General features: G+C 39.6%; 1 protein-coding gene across 1 annotated transcript in view; it reads right to left on the bottom strand.

Annotated features, from left to right (window-relative positions):
• Positions 1-20,105, bottom strand: part of LOC108704815 (serine/threonine-protein kinase Nek11) — a 163,683-nt gene that overhangs the window by 81,668 nt on the left and 61,910 nt on the right. Inside the window, exon 6 of the mRNA XM_018241496.2 lies at positions 14,408-14,534. Coding sequence (XP_018096985.1) covers positions 14,408-14,534 — 127 coding nt within the window. The remainder of the gene's footprint in view (positions 1-14,407; positions 14,535-20,105) is intronic.

Raw genomic sequence — 20,105 nt, forward strand, 5'->3', positions numbered from 1 at the left:
CCAGGGGTCCCCAAAAGGTCACCACTAGCCCCCTGGGAAGCCTGCTCCTGTTGGTCCTCCTCCTCCTCCTCCACAAAGCCACCTTCCTCCTCTGACTCCACTTCTGGCACCTCTCCCTGCGTTGCAGCAGGTGCCTGGGTTCGTTCTGGTGATTCCGACCAGAAATCGTGCGCTTCCAGCTCCTCGTCACGCTGGTCTACAGCCTCATCTGTCACTCGTCGCACGGCACGCTCCAGGAAGAAAGCGAAGGGTATTAGGTCGCTGATGGTGCCTTCGGTGCGACTGACCATATTTGTCACCTCTTCAAAAGGTCGCATGAGCCTGCAGGCATCGCGCATAAGCACCCAGTAACGGGGGAAAAAAATCCCCAGCTGTGCAGATCCAGTCCTACCACCCAGTTCAAAAAGGTACTCGTTGACGGCCCTTTGTTGTTGCAGCAGACGTTCCAACATAAGGAGCGTTGAATTCCAGCGAGTCTGGCTGTCAGAAATCAAACGCCTGACTGGCATGTTGTAGCGCTGCTGAATGTCAGCAAGGCGTGCCATGGCTGTGTAGGAACGTCTGAAATGGGCCGACACCTTTCTGGACTGGGTGAGAACGTCCTGGAATCCTGGGTACTTGGAGACAAAACGTTGGACTATTAAATTTAACACATGTGCCATGCAGGGCACATGTGTTAAATTGCCTAGTCTCAACGCTGCCAACAGATTGCTTCCATTGTCACACACCACTTTTCCGATCTGCAGTTGGTGTGGGGTCAGCCACCGATCGGCCTGTGACTGCAGAGATGACAGGAGTACAGATCCGGTATGGTTTTTGCTTTCCAGGCACGTCATCCCCAAGACAGCGTGACAACGGCGTACCTGGCACGTCGAATAGCCTAGGGGGAGCTGGGGGTGCACAGGTGTGGAGGAGGAGAAGGAGGACCCAGCAGCAGAGTAAGAAGAAGAAGAAGACGAGGTAGAGAGCGATGGAGGAGTAGAGGTGGTGGCAGAACCGCGTGCAATCCGTGGCGGTGACACCAACTCCACTGTTGTTGTTGAGCTACCCATTCCCTGCTTCCCAGCCATTACCAAGTTCACCCAGTGGGCAGTGTAGGTGACATACCTGCCCTGACCATGCTTGGAGGACCATGCGTCAGTAGTCATATGGACCTTTGGCCCAACACTAAGTGACAGAGATGCGGTAACTTGGCTCTGCACATGTTGGTACAGGTGTGGTATTCCCTTTTTAGAAAAAAAATTGCGGCTGGGTACCTTCCACTGCGGTGTCCCAATTGCTACAAATTTGCGGAAGGCCTCAGAGTCCACCAGCTGGTATGGTAAAAGCTGGCGGGCTAAGAGTGCAGACAAGCCAGCTGTCAGACGCCGGGCAAGGGGGTGACAGTCAGACATTGGCTTCTTACGCTCAAACATGGCCTTCACAGAAACTTGGCTGGTGGCAGATGACTGGGAATGGGAACAGGTGGTCAAGGTGGAAGGCGGAGTGGAGGGTGGTTCAGACGGGTCAAGGAGAGCAGAGGTAGAGCAGTAAGATGCTGGACCAGAAGGAGTGTGGCTTTTAGTTTGCCTGTTGCCTTTGAGGTGTTGCTCCCAAAGTGCTTTGTGCTTGCCGCTCATGTGCCTTCGCATAGAAGTTGTACCTATGTGGCTGTTGGGCTTACCAAGGCTCAGTTTCTGACTGCACTCATTGCAAATTACAATGCTTTTGTCAGAGGCACACACATTAAAAAAATCCCACACTGCTGACTTTTTGGAAGTGTGCGATCTGGCGGTAACAGTAGAAGTTGGCGGAGTTGGCGGAGTTGGCGGTATTGGCGGCAATGGCGGGTGCGTTGGCCGGCTGAACACAGGTGCCGATACATGTTGTTGCCCTGCTGATCCCTGCGGGCTGTCCTCCCTGCTTCTTCTAAGTCTTATTCTCCTACTGCCTCTCTGACTCTCCGTCTCTCCATCTGAACTACCCTCCTCTTGCTCTCTTCTACTAGGCACCCACAAAACATCAATCTCCTCATCATCATTCTCCTCAGATGCATCAATTTCTTCTGACACATCACAGAAGGAAGCAGCAGCGGGGACCTCCTCCTCATCACTCATTATGTCCATCTCTATCGTGTTCTCTGCCAGAATTAAATCTGGTGTAAGGTCCTCATCTCCTTCATCTTCTTCTGGCAATAATGGTTGCGCATTACTCAGTTCAAGAAACTCATTGGAAAATAACTCCTCTGACCCCAGTGAAGAAGGGGCACCGGTGGTGGAGGAAGTGTTACGTGGGGTGGCCATAGCAGTGGAGGATGAGGAGGATGTTGTGGTAAAGTTAGAAACGGTAGAGGATGGGGTGTGCTGTGTAAGCCAGTCAACTACCTCTTCAGCATTTTGGGAGTTCAGGGTCATTGGCTTTTTAAAACTGGGCAATTTGCTAGGGCCACAGGATTGCATAGCAGCACGGCCCCTAGCACGGCCTCTGCGTGGCGGCCTGCCTTTGCCTGGCATTATTTTTAAAAAAACAACAACAACAACAAAAACTCAGTTGGTTTTTCTGGAAACGATAATACACACAGCTAGATGGCGGGTTGAAGAAAACACTGTGCAAATAATGCCTACAAAGTCAACGTATACACTACTACAGCGGTGGATACGGATTACGTAAAATATATGAATGCTGCTTGAAAAAAGTAACTCAAGTGGTTTTTCTAGAGACGATAATATTATCAATATTTAGACAAAATGTGAACAAGCTCACACAGCTCGATGGCGGGTTGAAGAAAACACTGTGCAAATAATGCCTACAAGGTCAACGTATACACTACTACAGCGGTGGATACGGATTACGTAAAATATATGAATGCTGCTTGAAAAAAAGTAACTCAAGTGGTTTTTCTAGAGACGATAATATTATCAATATTTAGACAAAATGTGAACAAGGTCACACAGCTCGATGGCGGGTTGAAGAAAACAGTGTGCAAATAATGCCTACAAGGTCAACGTATACACTACTACAGCGGTGGATACGGATTACGTAAAATATATGAATGCTGCTTGAAAAAAAGTAACTCAAGTGGTTTTTCTAGAGACGATAATATTATCAATATTTAGACAAAATGTGAACAAGCTCACACAGCTCGATGGCGGGTTGAAGAAAACACTGTGCAAATAATGCCTACAAGGCCAACGTATACACTACTACAGCGGTGGATACGGATTACGTAAAATATATGAATGCTGCTTGAAAAAAGTGACTCCGGTGTTTTTTCTGGAGACGGTAATATTATGGATATTTAGACAGAATGGGAACAAGGTCACACAGCTCGATGGCGGGTTGAAGAAAACAGTGTGCAAATAATGCCTACAAGGCCAACGTATACACTACTACAGCGGTGGATACGGATTACGTAAAATATATGAATGCTGCTTGAAAAAAGTGACTCCGGTGTTTTTTCTGGAGACGGTAATATTATGGATATTTAGACAGAATGGGAACAAGGTCACACAGCTCGATGGCGGGTTGAAGAAAACAGTGTGCAAATATTATGGATATACACTACTACAGCGGTGGATACGGATTACGTAAAATATATGAATGCTGCTTGAAAAAAGTGACTCCGGTGTTTTTTCTGGAGACGGTAATATTATGGATATTTAGACAGAATGGGAACAAGGTCACACAGCTCGATGGCGGGTTGAAGAAAACAGTGTGCAAATAATGCCTACAAGGCCAACGTATACACTACTACAGCGGTGGATACGGATTACGTAAAATATATGAATGCTGCTTGAAAAAAGTGACTCAAGTGGTTTTTCTAGAGACGATAATATTATCAATATTTAGACAAAATGTGAACAAGGTCACACAGCTCGATGGCGGGTTGAAGAAAACAGTGTGCAAATAATGCCTACAAGGTCAACGTATACACTACTACAGCGGTGGATACGGATTACGTAAAATATATGAATGCTGCTTGAAAAAAAGTAACTCAAGTGGTTTTTCTAGAGACGATAATATTATCAATATTTAGACAAAATGTGAACAAGCTCACACAGCTCGATGGCGGGTTGAAGAAAACACTGTGCAAATAATGCCTACAAGGCCAACGTATACACTACTACAGCGGTGGATACGGATTACGTAAAATATATGAATGCTGCTTGAAAAAAGTGACTCCGGTGTTTTTTCTGGAGACGGTAATATTATGGATATTTAGAAAGAATGGGAACAAGGTCACACAGCTCGATGGCGGGTTGAAGAAAACAGTGTGCAAATAATGCCTACAAGGCCAACGTATACACTACTACAGCGGTGGATACGGATTACGTAAAATATATGAATGCTGCTTGAAAAAAGTGACTCCGGTGTTTTTTCTGGAGACGGTAATATTATGGATATTTAGACAGAATGGGAACAAGGTCACACAGCTCGATGGCGGGTTGAAGAAAACAGTGTGCAAATAATGCCTACAAGGCCAACGTATACACTACTACAGCGGTGGATACGGATTACGTAAAATATATGAATGCTGCTTGAAAAAAGTGACTCCGGTGTTTTTTCTGGAGACGGTAATATTATGGATATTTAGACAGAATGGGAACAAGGTCACACAGCTCGATGGCGGGTTGAAGAAAACAGTGTGCAAATAATGCCTACAAGGCCAACGTATACACTACTACAGCGGTGGATACGGATTACGTAAAATATATTATGGCTGCTTGAAAAAAGTGACTCCGGTGTTTTTTCTGGAGACGGTAATATTATGGATATTTAGACAGAATGTGAACAAGGTCACACAGCTCGATGGCGGGTTGAAGAAAACAGTGTGCAAATAATGCCTACAGGGCAAATAATGCCTAAAAGGTCAACTTATACACTACTACAGCGGTAGTAAAATAAAAAAAGTAAAATAAAAAAAAATGAATATTAAAAAAAAAAAATTAAAGTTGGTGCTGCTGAACTACTAGGAGCAGCAGATTAGCACACCAGTCCCACTCCCCAACACTGCTAGACTAATAGCACTGGGCTCTTATAGTAGTAGTAGTAGTAGTAGTAGTAAAACAACAAAAAAATAAATAAAAGCAGTCCTTACAAGGACTACTGTTATTGCAGCAGTCAGCAGATGAGATCAGAAGCAGGACAGCTGCCCACTGCAGCTACATACAGAGCACTGCAGTAGAAGGTAGATTACTAGCCAGCAAAGCTACCTAAGCTTAAATGTCCCTCAAACCCCTGCAGACTTCTGTCCCTCCAATAACAGAGCAGTATCAAAACGATTACTAGCCAGCAAACTTTCAACTGTCCCTGAAATCACTAACAGGCAGCAGCTCTCTCCCTACACTATCTCTTCAGCACACACAGGCAGAGTGAAAAAACGCTGCAGGGCTTCGGTTTTTATAGGGAAGGGGAGTGGTCCAGGGGAGAGCTTCCTGATTGGCTGCCATGTACCTGCTGGTCTGGGGTGAGAGGGCAAAAAAAAGCGCCAACAATGGCGAACCCAAAATGGCGAACGTCGCGCGACGTTCGCGAACTTCCGGCGAGCGCGAACACCCGATGTTCGCGCGAACAAGTTCGCCGGCGAACAGTTCGCGACATCTCTAATACTGAGCATGTCACCAGTTCAACAGATCCATTGCACTGGAGCTGTTACTACTCAGCATGACCTTACAGGGTGGAAGGATTTAATCATTGCTGTGTAAGACTTAGCAGTGTCTCAGCATGTCTCTCTCGAGTCAAGAATATAGTTGAAGGGAAATTATAATGTCTTTTTACAAGCAGTATGTTATAGCATACAGTTAAAAAAACATATACATATATCAAAACAACTTACATTAAGTTTTTTCTTACACGAGTGGGGTAAACTTGGTTAGGAAGTAGCATAGATGCCATTCTGCATTCTCATGAAATATCAGGTCAGATTTAGACCTTAGGGATCGTATATATTGGCATTTGAACCTGTATTCCAATGTGGTAGCTTTGTCGTGCTTTCACTGCACGAAAACAGAGGAGTTAACTGAATCCAGTCTTCTCTATGGGTTCTGTACTGATGGGAGAGCTTAGAAACTATGATAATTTTGTATATGTATTGTTTGAACAAAGCATGATTAAGTAAGATTATTTTAACTTTAATTCTTACCTCCAATGATTTGGATTGCAGTATTATATATGTGATTGTGATGCCTATACATTGCTAAAGCTATATTCCTTTTAATCAAGAGGTACTTAAAAATCTAGAAGCCTTGAAAGACTAGCAGAGATGATTCTACAGAGCAGCTGGAAATAATGCAGACAACAGCACCAATATTTAATGAAGGATCTTAGTTTAGTTATACAGAAAGCATTTAGGGTCACAGTTTTGCTTCTGTATGTCTTAGTTTTACATATTTGGGGCAGGGACCTTGTTCCAAGTGTGATGACGTCTCAGCATTTATCTGTTTATAATTATTGAACTGATGTGTTAGAGGTTTTGTGTTCCACTGTTTGTAAATATCACGTATGCCTTAATTTTCCATTAAATGCAAATTACAAAATGTATTTAGAACACTGTGGTCTCAGGGTTTCAGGACAATACAGAGTTGCTTGCAGAAAAGTACAGAAGAAGAAATCTTTTCATGCTTTTAGCACTGTCTTTCACTTCAAGAGCAGAAAAATGACTTTTTTGTTCCCAGGGAGGATTCTTGGCGGATAATTGCTGTATGCTTATCCAGGGTGGGTTTGTGATTGCCATTTAAGCATAAATGCCAAGAGCTACAGTACATGTGGTCATTGGTACCAAAAAGATCTTTTGAAGGGTGCAACGTAAAAAAGAATAATATATTTTCTTCAAATTAAATATCTGTGTGACTGTGAAGAATTAATCAGTTGCCGTTGTTATTTTCTCCAGTAAAATATTCAGCGTGAGGGTGTTTTAATAACAAACTTAGTATCACCCATCTCTGTTTTACTTGAGAGTTTCGTCATAAAGAACATTAGTTCCATATTTTGAGGTGCTGGAAGAAGGACAGACATAATGCTTAGGGATGGTCTACACGGAGTGTTTGGATCTTATCATGAATGTATATGATATTCTAAGATCACATATATACTGGGGATCTTCAGTGGTTATGGCTCTTTTAGGTAAATATCACATAATACTCTAGGAGAAAGGGTAAGGAATGAAAGGCCAGAAAGCTTCATTAATTCTGATTATGACCAGTATAATGGACCTTCTAGCTGTTCCAGTCAACCAATAACCATTTGAGGATGTTTTGGATCTGTATTTGAACACTTACAAGCCTAGGAGCTAGCTATACAGAATTAGTAAATCTATATCTAATTGTTAGAATAAAAAACAGTAAAGTTGCAAAAACTGTGGGTGAAGAGAGAAAGGAGTGACAGAGTGCAGTGGAAATAACAAGGTCCTATCAAAGCTTTTATACAAGGCATTTTTTGGATTGAGAGAGCAAGCCTGCCACTTTCATGTCCTGTGATTATCCTCCTAAAAAGAGAAGCAGCTTTGACGATGGATTGTCTGAAGCACAGGGTGTTAGCGGCTGCCAGGATTCTACACTGGTTTTGTTCCAATACATGTGATATTCTCTTTTTCATTTGTGTGTGTTGGGGGACGGCGGGGGGGGGGGTTGAGTGAGAGGAGGAAAGAAGAAAAAGACACAAGAGAAATTGGATATTTTTTTTGCTGAGGATCCTGTGACTCACATCAAGTTATCACATCTTGAAAATTTGTAACAAGTAAACACACTGTGAATGGATGGAGGAAGATGATTTGAGGCATGGTATCTACTGCCTGCTCAGGGTTTTGGCTAAATCACAGCATCTGCTTCTTCTATTAAAAGAATACAAATCTCTCCCTGGCAGACTAGTCTGGAACACCATTGTCATGATCATAACATTTTCTGACAAACACCTACCTATATATTATTTAACTATGTGATGTTGCCACATTACTGTAACCCATTCTGTATCAATCTCCCCTACAACATATAATAGTCCGCAGGGCTGGAATTTCATAGTCTGGTGTCCCCCTGCAAAATAAATTCTGGGCTCCTTCCACTAGGTGTGTATGTCCCACATCTCCTTGAAATTAAAGGCACTCGACCAACGATTTTGGTTTATCCATTAAGGGCCACATTGGTCATAAATCACTAACCAACCATTACTTATTCCACAGTTAGCTCAAATGGGCTGGTCTACGTTTGTGTTTCTTTAAAAATTCTGCATCATTTCTATGTTTAGCTCTGAAAAGTGGAATGGGGGCTTTCCTGTGTAAAACATAGGTGAGAGCAGGTGTAGCCCCATCCAGATGTAAGCAGGTAATTTTCCTCTAGTGGTACAACCCCTACAAGTTATAGGGGTTAATCATGTTACTTCTGCTGAACTGTTCACATTGAGGAGGGTAGTTGTTGGAGCCTGAGGTAAGGAACACCCAGTAAAGTAAAATAGTACAGGTATGGGACTTGTTATCCAGAATGCTTGGGAACTGAGGTTTTCTGGATAATGAACCTTTCTGTAATTTACAGCATGATAGCCATCTTCCGGGTCCTCTGCAAGCTGAGTGGGAGATCGGCATGTCGGTGCATGCGCAGTTGGAGCAAATTGCTGGCTTGCAACAACTGTGCATGCACTGGAACTCACAAAAATTGCCGAAGCGCCGGAAGAAGACAAAGACCCGGAAGATGGCTGCGTGGAACTCAGATGACAGAAACTGCGCTGAGGGGTAAGCATAAAGTATGGGGCATACCCCTGGGGGGCAGTTAGGCTGGGGGGGTCTACGGGGGGTGGGGGGGTACGGGTTTATTTCTTATAGGGTTGAATTCTCCTTTAAAGGCATGGACTAATACTTTTATAGAACATAGCTGTATACAATTCATAAAGCAAATTAATACAATAACAATAACACCTGTCTGAAGTATCAGATCCTCAAAAATCAAGTGCATGGCCATAATTTATTTTCTAAAACCATTATCAACATCATTTTTTAAGACGTTTTAATGTCCTCTTAGGGCTTCCTCAGCTAGTATGTACATACTAAACTTTTCCCATAAATATAAACTCATCAGAACATGTGACTGATTTGAGCTGTTGAACGGAATTCTACAACCCTCCTAAACACGAATCCCTGATGCAAGTGGGAGTTCATAAATGGGACAACCTCATTTTGCAGCTTGAAAGAATCATTCTAATGCAAAAACATGGCTCTGGTCATCAGGTTTCACTAATATATCTTTCAAATTCAAGGCCCCTATTGCAATTATTGGTGGTCTCTTTGGGTTAAACTGTGATGCCTCTACTGAAATGTTTTCTTAAAATCTCCTCAAATTCTCCCCACTGATATTAGAATCTAATGACTAGTGATGGGCGAATTTCTCCCATTTCACTTAGACTAAAAATTAGCGAATTTCCAGCGAAATTCGCAAAACAGCGAAAAATTCATGAGATGCAATTTCAAGAACTTATTCTCCGGCGTGAAACGCAGAAATTCGCAGTGACTTCGCTGAATAAATTCATTTGAGATCTTTATTTTCTTCCAACCTATTTCTCATGTCTAGACATGCTTTTCAATATTTTGATCTGTAAAACAGCTCCAAGAACTGTTCCACCAAAACCCCACTCTGTATTTTTTCAGGCTGTTTACAAATGTGTCCAGATAAAGAGCTTTCCACTGAAAAGCTGGGAAAAATAATCTATAAAATGCAATCTTCTGAAATGAAAACATAATTGATCCTCCATGGCCAGGTCTGCGAGCTGGAGAAAGTACTCAGTGCCAAATTTGAAACAAAATGTTAAGAAATAGATTCATAAATATGTATTCTGTATTTATACCTTCAAATATGTAAAAACATGCACCAATACCCTCTGAATGTGGAATGGCGTGTGGAGTGTAACCTAAAAAGAATTCCAATAAAGTTTGAGGATTAATGCTCGATGTATCTATTGTACATTTTAAAAAAGATTAGAGATGCAATAAGCAGGCATAATAATAATTAATATCTATCTATCTATCTATCTATATCTATATATATATATATATATCTATATATATATATATATATATATCTATATATATATATATCTATATATCTATATATATCTATATATATATATCTATATATATATATTTTTTTTTTTTCCTGCTATGTCTCATCCAGTAAAGGTTCCATGTCCCTCTATACCTGTAGCATTGGATTGCCTTGAAGATGTTGATATTGGTATCTTTTTTACAGTTGTCTCTTTACCTCATACAACCTCTGATCAAAGCACCACACTTTCATACTTTTATTCAAATTCTGGGTTATTTTTTCAATTCCCTGAATGCCTTTGATCTTCTTTGTTAAATTACATGAAACAAGGTAGACTCAGGCAGGCAGATCTGTGCTGGACTCAGCTGTAATTCTGAGGGAACTATTGCAATTCGAAATAATGTGTTGCTATTGTTAAAGCACTAAATGGATGTTAACAGCATGTGAAATCCATATTAAGAAATAGTAAGGCTTTCAACATTTTGCAAAAGTTTGTCCCTTAGCTCCCTGCATGAGTTGCTGACCAACAGAGCTCTTATCTCCACTTTGTCATGAGTTGTTGGTGAGTAGCACGGTAAACTTCTAATATATTGTTTGGTTAGGCATTAGTTTATTAAAGGCAAAGTCACGCTTCCCTGCTAAACATGGAAAATATTACTATCCCTTTAAAAAGCCACCATAAAGTATAAACTAAGGACACCATTTCAGAGGGGACATTCTCATGATCCTTTTATACACTCCTTGAATTATTAACAATTGTAATTATATTTGTTAAGGGGTTACAACTGGGGTACTATTTTAAATGGAAATTTATATTTATATATTTTGAGATTTATATTATAAATCTAGGCTTTGCTCAGGATTTATCTGGTCAATAAAATGCATTTGTATATATATTAGTGACACATTGATTTGTCTGCTTCTTGATGTAGGCATATCCAGAATTAAATGCTCTATTTCTGAGAGATTATATCAAGTTAACCTCATGTCAAATTCAATGGTAGAACAACAGAAATAATGGCTAGTGCTATTTCTTTGATAATATTTCTGGTAAATATGAAGCCCCTTAATCCCTGATAAGACTATGGGACATTTTATATAATTGATAACATCTGATAATAACTTCCGGTGACACTTGCTACTGGGTCCATGTATCTCATGAAACTTGCTCTAAAATGGTCATATTGAGCCAAAACTAAAGGCCATGAATATTCTAATCCAGATGTTTTAAACATTTGCTGTCATACAGTTGTTCCGTTGTTCAGTTAAAAAAAAAAAAACGAGGGTATTCAGGGGTGTTCCTGCCCAATTTGCCGTCCGAGGCGGCCTTAGACTTTCTGATACAAAGTACTTAGATATTATCCTTATATGCCATAAGGCAACGACAGCAAAGAGTAAATAATAATTAAATGCTGATTTAAGAATGGCAGATTTATTAAGAGTCGAAGTGAAAATTCAAATTCTCAAACTTTTTTCATGGTCAAAACTCTCAAATTCGAATTGTGAATTATCCAAACTCGATTCAAGTTTTAATTCTAATTTCGATCATACTCTGGACCTTTAAAAACTCGAATTCAGCTATTCACCGCCTAAAGTTCATGTATAAGTCAATGGGAGAGGTTCAGGGACCAATATGGACATGTTAGTAGCCTTCTTCATATTCAAGTTTTTTTCGGAGAAAAAACTTGAATCGGGTTTAGTCAAATTTGATTCGAGTTTTCGGGTTGGTAAAATTTGTGCGAGTTTTAGATATTCGATTTTTTTACTAAATAACCCCCCAATCAAATTTCAAGTATATTAGAATTTAAAGGAGTTTCAATAAACTGATGTGCCTCCCTGAGTAATGGTACACTACATGATTTCTAGCACTTTTCCCTCCTTTGGATGGATCTAAATGATTTTTGGATAAAACTAGTTCTACAGCTGTATGAGTCTGATCCCCCAACTGATTTCTTAAACCACACTGAATCACAGTTAATCAACCCCAGTTGAAAAATCGGGAAATGATGGCCCTTTTGTGGTGCATGTTGGTTTGAGTGCCATTTGACCATACCCTTGTGTAGCCAAACTATATAAATTGGTATGATTGTACAAAATCAGACCATTTCGGCCATTAATATACCGCTATAATAATTTAGAGACAAAAGAAAGTGTAAAGCACTGGGGGTGGCAAATGTTAGGCACCCCAAGTATTTGATCACTTACCTGATACCCCAGGCCGGTTCTCCGGTTACCAGAAAACTGTACCAGTCCAAATAAAATAATTCAAACCACTCAAAACCAGCAGCTGCTAATGTGCTAGCTGTTTTCTAGATACAGCCTAAATTTAAAAAAAAAATATTCCAGCAATAATGGGTGCAATGGTTAATATATTAGTCCCAGCTGCAGCAGGATTTTACAGACTCAGTATCTGCTTCTTGCAAATTTACAGATGGTTTAATTGAAGCATGAAACACCTTGAGAGTGAACAAGGCCTTTATTTTGTAATGAAAATCCATCATATGGAGAACAGAGAATACTGTCTCTGTACACAGATGCATGCCTAGGGTATATTTTGAGCTCAATAACTTAGAATATCCTTATATAGAGGGGGCACTTTATTCACAATATATATATATATATATATATATATATATATATATATATATATATATATATATATATATATATATATATATATATATATATATATATATATATATATATATATATAATATATATATTTAATTATTGAAAAGACCCGCACTCCTTTAAAAAGGCCCCAATGTGGGCCGAAATGTCCAATATAAGTACACAATACAGAAAATTCTATTTTTTCACAATATGGAGTGCGGGTCCTTTCAATAATTTTTTTTTTTAAAACTTCAGTTTTATTTGCAATATTTGAAGAGAGAAATGATCATGCAATGACATTTATGACAACAGAAGGACATGATTTCTCACACGCAGGTGACATCCCAATATGAATAATGCAATTGCAGATAAAAACAACCTCAAATAGATAAACAAGTCAGCTATCAGTTCAAGTACAGAAAATAAATGAGAAAGGAGAAGAAAAAATACACAATGTGTTAGCAAAAAACTCGAGATGCTATCAAGGTTGGTTATAGGTGTCCATGAATGTGTACCATTCACCCCAAATATCATAATGCAACTCCAAAGAATTATCCCTCTCTGCCGCCCCCCTTTTCCTTTCAATAATTTTACATGTAAAGCTTTTGGCCCTGCACGCAAATCTAATTGAGTCCGGATTAGTGTGTGGCTGCTAAGAATTGACTGATTTATATATACACACACGCAGACCATTAAGGCCGACTCTTGTTGTGTCCACTGCATGGAATGCAGGTCCTTATGCCACTGTCAATAGTATGTATCATCCTGTAATCTGGTTTGGTGTGCCCTGTTTTTTGATCCTGAACATTTTTACAGCTTTACATTGACTGCTGAACTGATGCCTGGGTTCAGATGCTACAACTAACAGGTTCATGTGAAGTGACAATTTTTATGTTGTCTCCTTGTCATCGATGTGGCACCTTACATCTCTAAAAGAGGAGACGTTTGATGTGTAATTATCAACTTCAGTTGAGAAAACAGATCATTTAAGAAAGGAGGCAGACAAGTGAACCTGCCATGATATTATACTTGTTGACCACACTATATATGAAGTTAAGCACTGCTACAAAGAATAACAGATGTATCCAATGAAAATTATGTAGGTCACATAGCATGTAGAAAATGGAAGGATTGATGCGCTAAAGACTGAACAGATAATGTGTACAATAATAAAGATTAAGGAAAACAGCTACAGCAGAGAAGTAGAATTAGATTAATCTAATTTGATTAGATTGTGTCTATGAACTGAGCCCATTTTATGGTAAGGCAGAGATGATTTCATGTTTTTAGGCTTGAGTCTGAGGAGTTGGCTACACAGGTACATATTGTCACATTGTGTAAGAATTGATAAACACTATTGTACTGGGTAATTAACCTGTGTCCTACAAATAGTATCAGTGTTGAATTGGAAACATTAACTAAACCCAATAGGCTGGTTTTGCTTCCAGGAAGGATTAATTAAATTAATTAATTAAACTGGGATCAAGTACAAGGCACTGTTTTATTATTACAGAGAAAAAGAAAATCACTTTTAAAAATTGGAATTATTTTATTAATATTGAGTCTATGGGACATGGCCTTCCCGTAATTTTGAACTTTCTGAAAAATGGGCTTCCAGATAACGGATCCCTTACCTTTACATACATATGTATGTTACACTTGTATAGATCCATGTATTATCACTTGAATTATCCATCCTAGCAGAGAAGATTTTCTTTCCTGCATGTATTTTAAGTGGCTGACCAGGAAATGTGAGATTATTTAGGAAGCATTTCATTTAGATGTCATCTTACCAGATATCAGATTTGGCATTGTATCCATAATGTGCATGGACCTCTGGGCTCATATAGTGAGGTGTTCCAGTGAATGTTGTTGCCATGTCTGATGGCATTGACAAAATACGGGATACTCCAAAGTCACCTGTGTTGAGAAATTAACAAGAAATGCAATTATGGAAAAAATCTTTTATTAGGACGCTATTGATGAAAACCACTAGAATACAAGGCCTTCGAGGATCAGTGATGTCTATAGGTTATCACACATCTGCAGCAAACATAAGCAAGTATGACATTCATTGATGGTTTGGTCAATATTTAAAAAGAATTAAAAGAGACTCATGGATAGTAAATGCAGTAGCAAAACTAATTATAAAAATCAATAATATTTATTAGGATATGTTTAGCCTAAAGTGTTTCATGACAACTAGGCACTTACTCATAGGCTGCCTAATGTGTTTTGTGCCAACTAGGCACTTACTCATAGGCTCTGAGCCTATGAGTAAGTGCCCAGTTGGCACGGAATTTATTAGGCTAAACATCATTTTTATTATTAGTTTTGCTACTGCATTTATAATCCATGGGTCTCCTGCAATTATTTTTGAATAGTTCCACTAAGATGTCAATTGAAACAGCATACATCGCAGGGGCAGAAGTAATATAAAACCAGTGAATATACAAATATGAAAAACAATACTAGGTACTCAAAGAATCCACACAGGTCACTATATGCAAAAATATAAGTCAAACACCCCAAAGTCTGTCCCATCCTCCATATCATATGCCCTTGCATCTTTCTGAGCTCAAATGATTGTGCCATTAATGCAAGTCACCCTTATGTTTCCAGATAATTTCCACCATGGCCCACGGCCCCTAATACAGGTATGGGATTCATTATCCAGAAACCCGTTATCCAGAAAGCTCCAAATTACAGAATTACCATCTCCCATATACTCTATGTTAATCAAATAATTCACATTTTTTAAAAAATGATTTCCTTTTCCTTTTTAGTAATAAAACAGATATGATTAATCCTTATTGAAGGCAAAATAATCCTTTTGGGTTTATTAAATGTTTAAATTATTTTTTAAATGTATGGAGATCCAAATTACAGAAAGATTTGTTATCCAAAAAACCCCTGGTCCCAAGCATTCTGGATAAAAGCTCCCATACCTGTACAATCAATATTTCCCTCCCTAAATTCCTTATTCAGAGAGGCTTATTGCTTCAGGTACATCTACAACTAAAATTTAAAAAAAATGTAAATATATCATAGTTATTGTGCATGCTGCTAAGTTGTATTTGACTTAAAGTGGTAGTGTCATGGGAAAACATGTTTTTTTCCAAAACGCATCAGTTAATAGTGCTACTCCAGCAGACTCCTGCACTGAAATCCAATTCTCAAAAGAGCAAACACATTTTTTTATATTTAATTTTGATTTCTGACATGGGGCTAGACATATTGTCAGTTTCCCAGCTGCCCCAGTCATATGACTTGTGCCTGCATTTTAGGATGGAACTACTTTCTGGCAGGCTGTTATTTCTCCTACTTAATGTAACTGAATCAGTCTCAGTGGGATTTGGCTTTTACTATTGAGTACTGTTCTTAGCTCTACCAGGAAGCTGTTATCTTGTGTTAGGGAGCTGCTATCTGGTTACCTTCTCATTGTTCTTTTGTTGGGTTGCTGGGGGGGAAAGGGAGGGGGTGATATCACTCCAACTTGCAGTACAACAGTAAAGAGTGACTTAGGGCTATTCCACACGGGGAGATAGCCACGCGTTTGCGGTCGCGGCGACAAAGCGCCGCGACCGGCGCAGGCGACAGTTTTGTATGGGCGCCTATGTAAAAACGCCTGTGCTAACCACACGAGGCGATGCGCTTTTCAACAGTCGCCTGAAAAAGCCTGGCGAGGCATTTTCAGGCGACTGTTGAAAAGCGCATCGCCTCGTGTGGTTAGCACAGGCGTTTTTACATAGGCGCCCATACAAAACTGTCGCCTGCGCCCGTCGCGGCGACTGGCGCGGCGCTTTGTCGCCGCGACCGCAAACGCGTGGCTATCTCCCCGTGTGGACTAGCCCTAAAGTTTATCAGATCACAAGTCACATTATTGGGGGCAGCTGGGAAACTGAAAATATGTCTAACCCCATGTCAGATTTCAAAATTATATATAAAAAAAAATCTGTTTGCTCTTTTGAAAAATGAATTTCAGTGCAGAAGTCTGCTGGAGCAGTACTATTAACTGATGCGTTTTGAAAAAAACATGTTTTCCCATGAAAGTATCCCTTTAAAGTTCCAATTTCAACCACTTGCATGCCTTACTCAGTGGAGCAATCCTGGGTCCGTCTCACAAAACATATCCAAATTAATCTTGTACAAACCACCGCACACAATCCAGCCTCAGACTATGAAAATTCCATGCAAGTTTGATCAATTAATTTCACTAATGATTTTTGCTATAAGAAAAAGCACATCTATCTCTACAGCAAAATAAAAAAAAACTCACGGCATGAACCATACTGTAACTTCTTACCATAAACAAAATGAAATATCTCAGCAATGTATCTGCAGACATCCAAGTGACAGAGGAGATCTCTGGGGGATGATTTCTTTTTAGGGCATGCATTTGGTGATTGCTTGAACTATCTTTGTTATGTCCTTGCAGTTTATATATATAGATACACTGTTCTGTCCAAATCCCACAAACCATAAGTTGAAACAGTCTCAGAAGAGATGTAAAATGGACACAGTTCAGGCACTGTCAGCTAAGAGACATGAATGATAATTTACTGTGTATGGGTCGCAGCTCCATAGACACATCAGGTTCACTGATATCCCGCAGTGTTCCACAAGAAATGAAATTGTCGGGCCTCAGTTTAATGGTGGCATTTCAAAAGGTACAAAAGTTTAGGTCACACTAGTTTTCTGCAGTTGTCTACACCATGTCACAGAAGTTGCTGCTTTATGGGTATCCAGCACTTTACTGATAAGTGATCCCTATAGAAAACTGGAGCTCGTTTATTAAAGCAGCACAATGCACACATTTTCACAGAAAGTAACTTTTGCCCTAAGCAACAATATCCAAAGCCCTTTGACTGAATATAAAGGCATATTCTACTGAAAACAACAATGTTATATATGTTTCGTGGAATTAATTAATTGCAAATGATTTGCCATTCCCAACCCAAGTCAAGTTACTCTTTACTTGCTCAGCTACAGTATCTGTCTCTCCATACAGACATTTAAGTCTTTTTGTGAAAGACAGCCCTAAAAACATCATCATAGGAAAGGGAAACAATCAGTTATGTATTATCAGAGCTAGCTGTCCAAAGGGAGAGGACATAGCAGTGATGTATTATAGCCTTTTGCCTCAGGCATCCAAACCATCCACCTTCTTGCAAGTGGAGTCTAAAGAGGTTGGAATTCCTTCCCTTTTATGGAGCAGTGAACCCTTTTGATACCATGCCCTAAGTAAACGCAGCTTTCCCCTAGCACTTAACCAATGAATGGGAAACTCCTACCCAATCTAACAGCCATAGATACAATAGCTTCTTCATGTAAGTGAAGGACAATGTTTTTAATCTTCCTGCAATAGTATTAGTAACTTTGTCATCTGAAGCAGCAGTTTTGCTGCAACCGAATATTTTCCTAAGCTTGAAACAGAACACTGAAAGTTATTGTTATTTGGGTTGCAAAATGTTTGATATATAATATTTTGATAAAGCAATACGTGTGAGCTGTATGAACCCCTTTAAAGCTAATTTGTCAAGGTAGAATTAGTCTCCACTTTGTTTGCAATTAAATAATATGCTGTAGACACTGTTCTCTTAGTTTAGTATGGCATTTTTTGCACCAAACAGAATTTACTGCAGCTCTACTGCACACAGCATGTATCAGTCTGCTGGAGAGTGAAATCAAATAAGATTGCTCTTTATAAATAGGTTCAGTGCTGCATTGAAAATCTGTTGCTAATTTTCAGTTTTAAGTTTTTTACCTCAAAAGCCCCAAATATTTCAGAATGTATCTGTGTGGTTACACTACCTGTTATACCAGAGTTCACTTGAAGCTTCTTGTACTAACAAAGCACTCAACAATGTTGTACCACCATACGTCACCTCTCATGGGGCAGATTTACTAAAGGGCAAAGTGACTAACGGTAGCGAAAGAGAGAGGGGTATATTTTTCAAAGAGTGAAGTTAATAGTGAAGTTCCGCCACTAGAGTGAAATCCCGCCACTCACCATTAATTTCTATGGGATTTTTATAGGCGTATTTATCAAAGGGTGAACTTTCACTTTCACCCATTGATAAATATGCCTTTCAAAATCCCATAGAAATGGATTGAGAGCTGCAGAATTTCACTCTAGTGGCGGAACTTCACTTTTTGATAAATTTACCCCATAGACTCTAGTGGTACTTCTCTCCCTTACGCCTGGCGAAGATGCGCTCTGGCGAATGGACGTAACTACGCAAATTCACTAAGATGCGGATTTTACTGAACGCTACCTCTTGCGCCAGACTTGCCTTCACCACCTCAGACCAGGTGAAGTGCAATAGAGTAGATAGGACTTCCTCAAAAAATTGTTGAAAAAACGCTGGCGACTTTTCATTTTCAGGGTGATCGGCTGCAAAAGATCGTAAATGTTTTCTGGGGTACCTGGCTTCCCCCTATGTTGCATATGGCACATAAACTATACACTGGGCTCATGTGTAGGGCAATATACTGTAACAACTCTATTTTATTTTATTAAGGTTTCACAGGCTTGTGTAATGTAATGTATTTGCTGCAACATATACGTCCATTCAACTTTAACTTCCCGCCGTATGCAAATTAAGCAACGCTAGCGCAACTTTGCTTCGCTTGCCACAGTAACGCTAGCACTACTTTGTCAGCATTTGGCAACTTTGGATTTTAGTGAATTAGCATTGTCCTGGCGAATCTAAGCCTGGCGAAGTGTTGCGACGTGAGCAAAGCCATCGCTGGTGAATTTTCGGAGGTTAGTAAATTTGCCCCTAATTATGAAGTACATCCCCAGACATAACCTCCTTCAGATTGCACATTGCCAACTCATATCCTCCTCAAACATTACTTCTTTTCACTCTTGCATTGTCCTCTAGAACTCTCTCCTTCATTCCATTAGACACTCTCAGAACCTCCAGGCTTTCAAATGATCACTAAAAACCCACTTTTTACAACTAAAAGGGTTACCCTCACTGTATGTCTCACTTACTCTCCCTCGTAGATGGTAAGCTATTGTCTCCTAACAGTGCATTTGTAACTATGCATCTATTCTGGTAAAATGTTTGTTGTTTATGTATAAGCTGTTATATCTTGTAATTGTATCCCTTACTATGTCAAGTGCTGAAATAGACTATGGCGTTATAAAAATAATAAAAATAATAATACATTACTGTTTCTGACATATTTGCAGTATTGCATTAATACTACAGGCCATTATACTATCAGTTAGCTTTTCACTTAAAACAGGTGCAGATTATAAAATATATTATATTAAGAACTATATAATTGGAGTGACCTAGCATATATGGACAAAGAGGGCTCCAATTCTGTGTGGATGATCAATGGATGCTGAGCTGTCCATGGTACTCATTTCAGTTCCTCATTCAAAGGGGCAGTAGCCCACTGACATGTACATACCCATATCTATCTAATGCTCTCCCAGATTATAATTTATTTAGTAAACTGAGTGCTAATTTG

Source organism: Xenopus laevis, chromosome 4L (assembly GCF_017654675.1).
Source record: "Xenopus laevis strain J_2021 chromosome 4L, Xenopus_laevis_v10.1, whole genome shotgun sequence".
Taxonomy (NCBI): Eukaryota; Metazoa; Chordata; class Amphibia; order Anura; family Pipidae; genus Xenopus; species Xenopus laevis.